Source organism: Sinocyclocheilus anshuiensis, unplaced genomic scaffold (assembly GCF_001515605.1).
Source record: "Sinocyclocheilus anshuiensis isolate Anshui unplaced genomic scaffold, SAMN03320099.WGS_v1.1 scaffold505, whole genome shotgun sequence".
NCBI classification, from domain to species: domain Eukaryota; kingdom Metazoa; phylum Chordata; class Actinopteri; order Cypriniformes; family Cyprinidae; genus Sinocyclocheilus; species Sinocyclocheilus anshuiensis.
In genome coordinates this window covers 1-3,334 of record NW_015539838.1, presented here as the reverse complement: position 1 = coordinate 3,334, position 3,334 = coordinate 1, and the positions used below count along the sequence as shown (strand labels likewise).

General features: G+C 35.1%; 1 protein-coding gene across 1 annotated transcript; it reads right to left on the bottom strand.

Annotated features, from left to right (window-relative positions):
- Nucleotides 1–719: 719 nt before the first annotated feature.
- Nucleotides 720–3,241, bottom strand: LOC107684440 (filamin-C-like; the record flags this gene model as incomplete). The annotated part of the gene is made up of 9 exons (XM_016480691.1): nucleotides 3,130–3,241; nucleotides 2,914–3,037; nucleotides 2,437–2,829; nucleotides 2,207–2,355; nucleotides 2,016–2,127; nucleotides 1,773–1,909; nucleotides 1,568–1,691; nucleotides 927–1,102; nucleotides 720–843 (listed from the first exon to the last, which is right to left on the bottom strand). Coding segments are annotated over exons 1-9 (1,427 nt in total), but the record flags the coding sequence as incomplete, so codon positions are not given.
- Nucleotides 3,242–3,334: the final 93 nt, after the last annotated feature.

The following is a 3,334-nucleotide window of genomic DNA, read 5'->3' as shown; positions in this document are numbered from 1 at the left end:
GCTGTTTTCAACATCATAATAATAATAAATGTTTTTTGAGCAGCAAATCAGAATATCAGAATGATTTCTGAAGGATCGTGTGACTGGAGTAATGATGCTAAAAATGTAGCTTTGAAATCACAATAAATTATATTTTAAAATATATTCAAATAGAAAACAGTTATTTTAAATAGCCTAGTAAAAATATTTAAAAATTTTACTGTTTTGCTGTACTTTGGATCAACTAAATGAAGGCTTGGTGAACAGAAGAGACTTCTTTAAAAAACATTAAAAATATTACTGTTCAAAAACTTTTGACTGGTAGTGTATAGGCAACTTACATTTTTCTCTAATTTCTAGCCTTTAATTGGCTTAGAAATCAGATAACTGCTGGACAATAACAAATAATAATGATTTGTTTATATACTACAAACACTTTTTTATAACATAAGGCAGAATAGTTTCTATACTGTAATAAATGCTACGTCGATTAGCACTGCATTGTTCATATACATTATTTATTACCTGGAGATGACTTGACAAACACAAATAAACCATATATTGTCGCAATCGTATGTTTAATGTCTTCATGCTTCCAAACATTTCTGTTTTTCTGTGAAAACAGCTGTTTTCATACAGCCATAGCTGGACGCTTTTGTCCATATTAGGAATTTCCACGTACGACTTTCTGCGCGAGAGCGCCCTCAGGCTTCGAGTATGGACTGAAATGGCCATCTTACCTTTGAAAATCCTCCTCACTGGGATTTCTGACAGCTGAGGAGTGAGAGCCTTCAGTGGAGGGCGTGTGTTTTGCAGCACTGATCTTGTTCTCATTACTTAACACTTCAACAAGTTTTGTACTGCCTGCAAAATCAATACCACAGTAAACAAGGTTTCTGTGTCAATATCTGATGACTTCCATACAGATCATATAATCAGGGGCTCACCATCGGCTTTCATAAGGTCAATCTCCGGGGCCTCACTAGTGTTGCAGCAAGTTGTGAAAGTCTGAGGAATTTGAGCACAGACATCTTCCTTTAATTGTCCACCACAAACTTCAGTTGTATTAGTTACATGTTGATCCTTCATAGCAGAGTGAGGCAGTACATGGAATCTCAGAGGACTGAAAAGCAAGTAATATGAAAGACTTTAAAATTATTTTAAAGCTGTTTCTGTCGTTGTTATTAACAGTTTTATTGTACTAAATTATTATTATTATTGGTCATCATTATTATTTTATTGTAGTAAAATAAATGTTTTTTTTTAAATAAACACTACTATTGAGGTAAAATGTGTTAATTTTGTTATTACTGTTATTTTAATTACATTTAATAAAATTCGGAGTTATTTTAATAAATAATACAAATTCACAACAACAATAAATAATAATAATAAGAATAAATAACAGCAATAATAATGTTATTAATATAACAACAATTATTATTAATATTACAAACATTATATTTTATTACAATAGTATTTATAAAAACTGTTTTTACTCAAATAAAAAGTGTTAATAACTACAAAAAATATATATATTTTACTTTTGTTTTTAATTATTTCAGATAAAAAACACATTCTTTCTTACTTGCAATATGACTCATCATCAGCATATTTGACCATCAAGGAATGAAGACCTTCTATGGTTGGAGAATATTTAACAGAGTAAGTCCCATCTGCGTTTTCTTTAACCTCTGTCAGTTCAGTCTTTCCTGTGGATATGAAGCTTTGACAATTACACAAGATACAGCAATACAAATCTGATTCGTCTTTCAAGAGAAGCCGATTCTCACCGTTGGGGGTGATCATCAGCGCACACTCAGGGGGCTTCCCAGATTTACTGCAGTTGATTTTGAACGACTGAGGAATTGGAGCACAAATCTTTGGTTCTGTATGTTCATCTGTCAAGTCTTCCGGGAACTCAGAGAGGCTGAGACACAAATAAAACACCAAATGTTTCTAGTAGATCTCTAGAAATGACTAAATGTCTTACAGGTAATTGTACATAAATCAGACTCATTAAATTACCATTTTACCTTCTTAAAGTCTCTTCACTGCTGTACTTATCCATTACGGAATTACAGCCCTCCATATTTGGTGCACAAGTTCTGTCCTCGTTGTCCATCACACCTGCAAGTCTGATTGAACCTACATGCAAAAACCCCATGTAATTGATTACCCTATGAAACATACTGCCATGCAAATGGCAGCAATATTTCAAACTCACGGTTCGGAGCGTTAGCTTTCACCGTGGTGACAGTCTCTTGTGCCACACTGCAGCCATTAGCAAATATCTGAGGAGCCTTAGCGTGGACACTTCCCTCCTGACTCGAAAGTTCCTCACTGCTACCAGAGTGAGAAGGTATTGCATGAAACCTAAAAAGACTGAAAGATAGCGTGAAATAAGAACCTGTGGATATGGAATGCACGTATTGGGTGGCTACACACTAAAATTACCTTCTAAAGGAATCATCACTGGTATATTTGACCATAATTGAGTGAGATCCTTCAGCAGAAGAGGAGTACGACACCAAGTACGTTCCATCTCCATTGTCTTTTGCATTTAATAGCTTAATTTTTCCTGCAAAGGGAAATAATGAGTCAAATTCTGTTGTAAACACCACATAATACATCCTCTCCATTACGTTCTCACCATCAGGTGTAACAACAGCTACAGTCTCTGGCGGCTCTCCAGTGCTACTGCCATTGATTGTGAAGGTCTGAGGAGTGTTTACACACACTTGCGCCTCTAAGCCCAATCCAAAAACTGGAGTACCATTCCTTGAGCCTTTACCTCCACAGTGTTTATCATCAGAATTAGGCACAGGCAACACGTGAAAATGGAAAGGACTGTAAATGAACAGTAACATGCATCAAATTACACAACCTATGCATTTAATCCATATTTTGTGCCCATGAATGCAATGCTCATACCTGCAAAAGGAATCATCTTCAGCATATTTGATCATCAAAGAATGAAGCCCTTCCATTGAAGGAGTGTAGTTCACAGTGTATGTCAAATCGCCATTGTCTTCAACCTCTATTGTCTCAGTCAAGCCTATTTAATGATGAACAAAAGGTGCAACTTAACACTTGTTACTGAAATATTGAATTAGTAGTTGTGATCTAATATAATATATGGTGTAATACCATCTGGTGTCATTATGGCAACAAACTGTGGAACTTTTCTTGTGCAGGTGCAGTCAACAGTAAATGTTTGAGGACGCCAGGCACACATCCCTGATGTCAGACCTGGACCTGATACATCAACCTGAGCAGTGTCATCTATTGGCAACACTTTAAACTTGAATTGTCTGTAAAAAAAATAAAAAAATAAAATAAAAATTATATATAT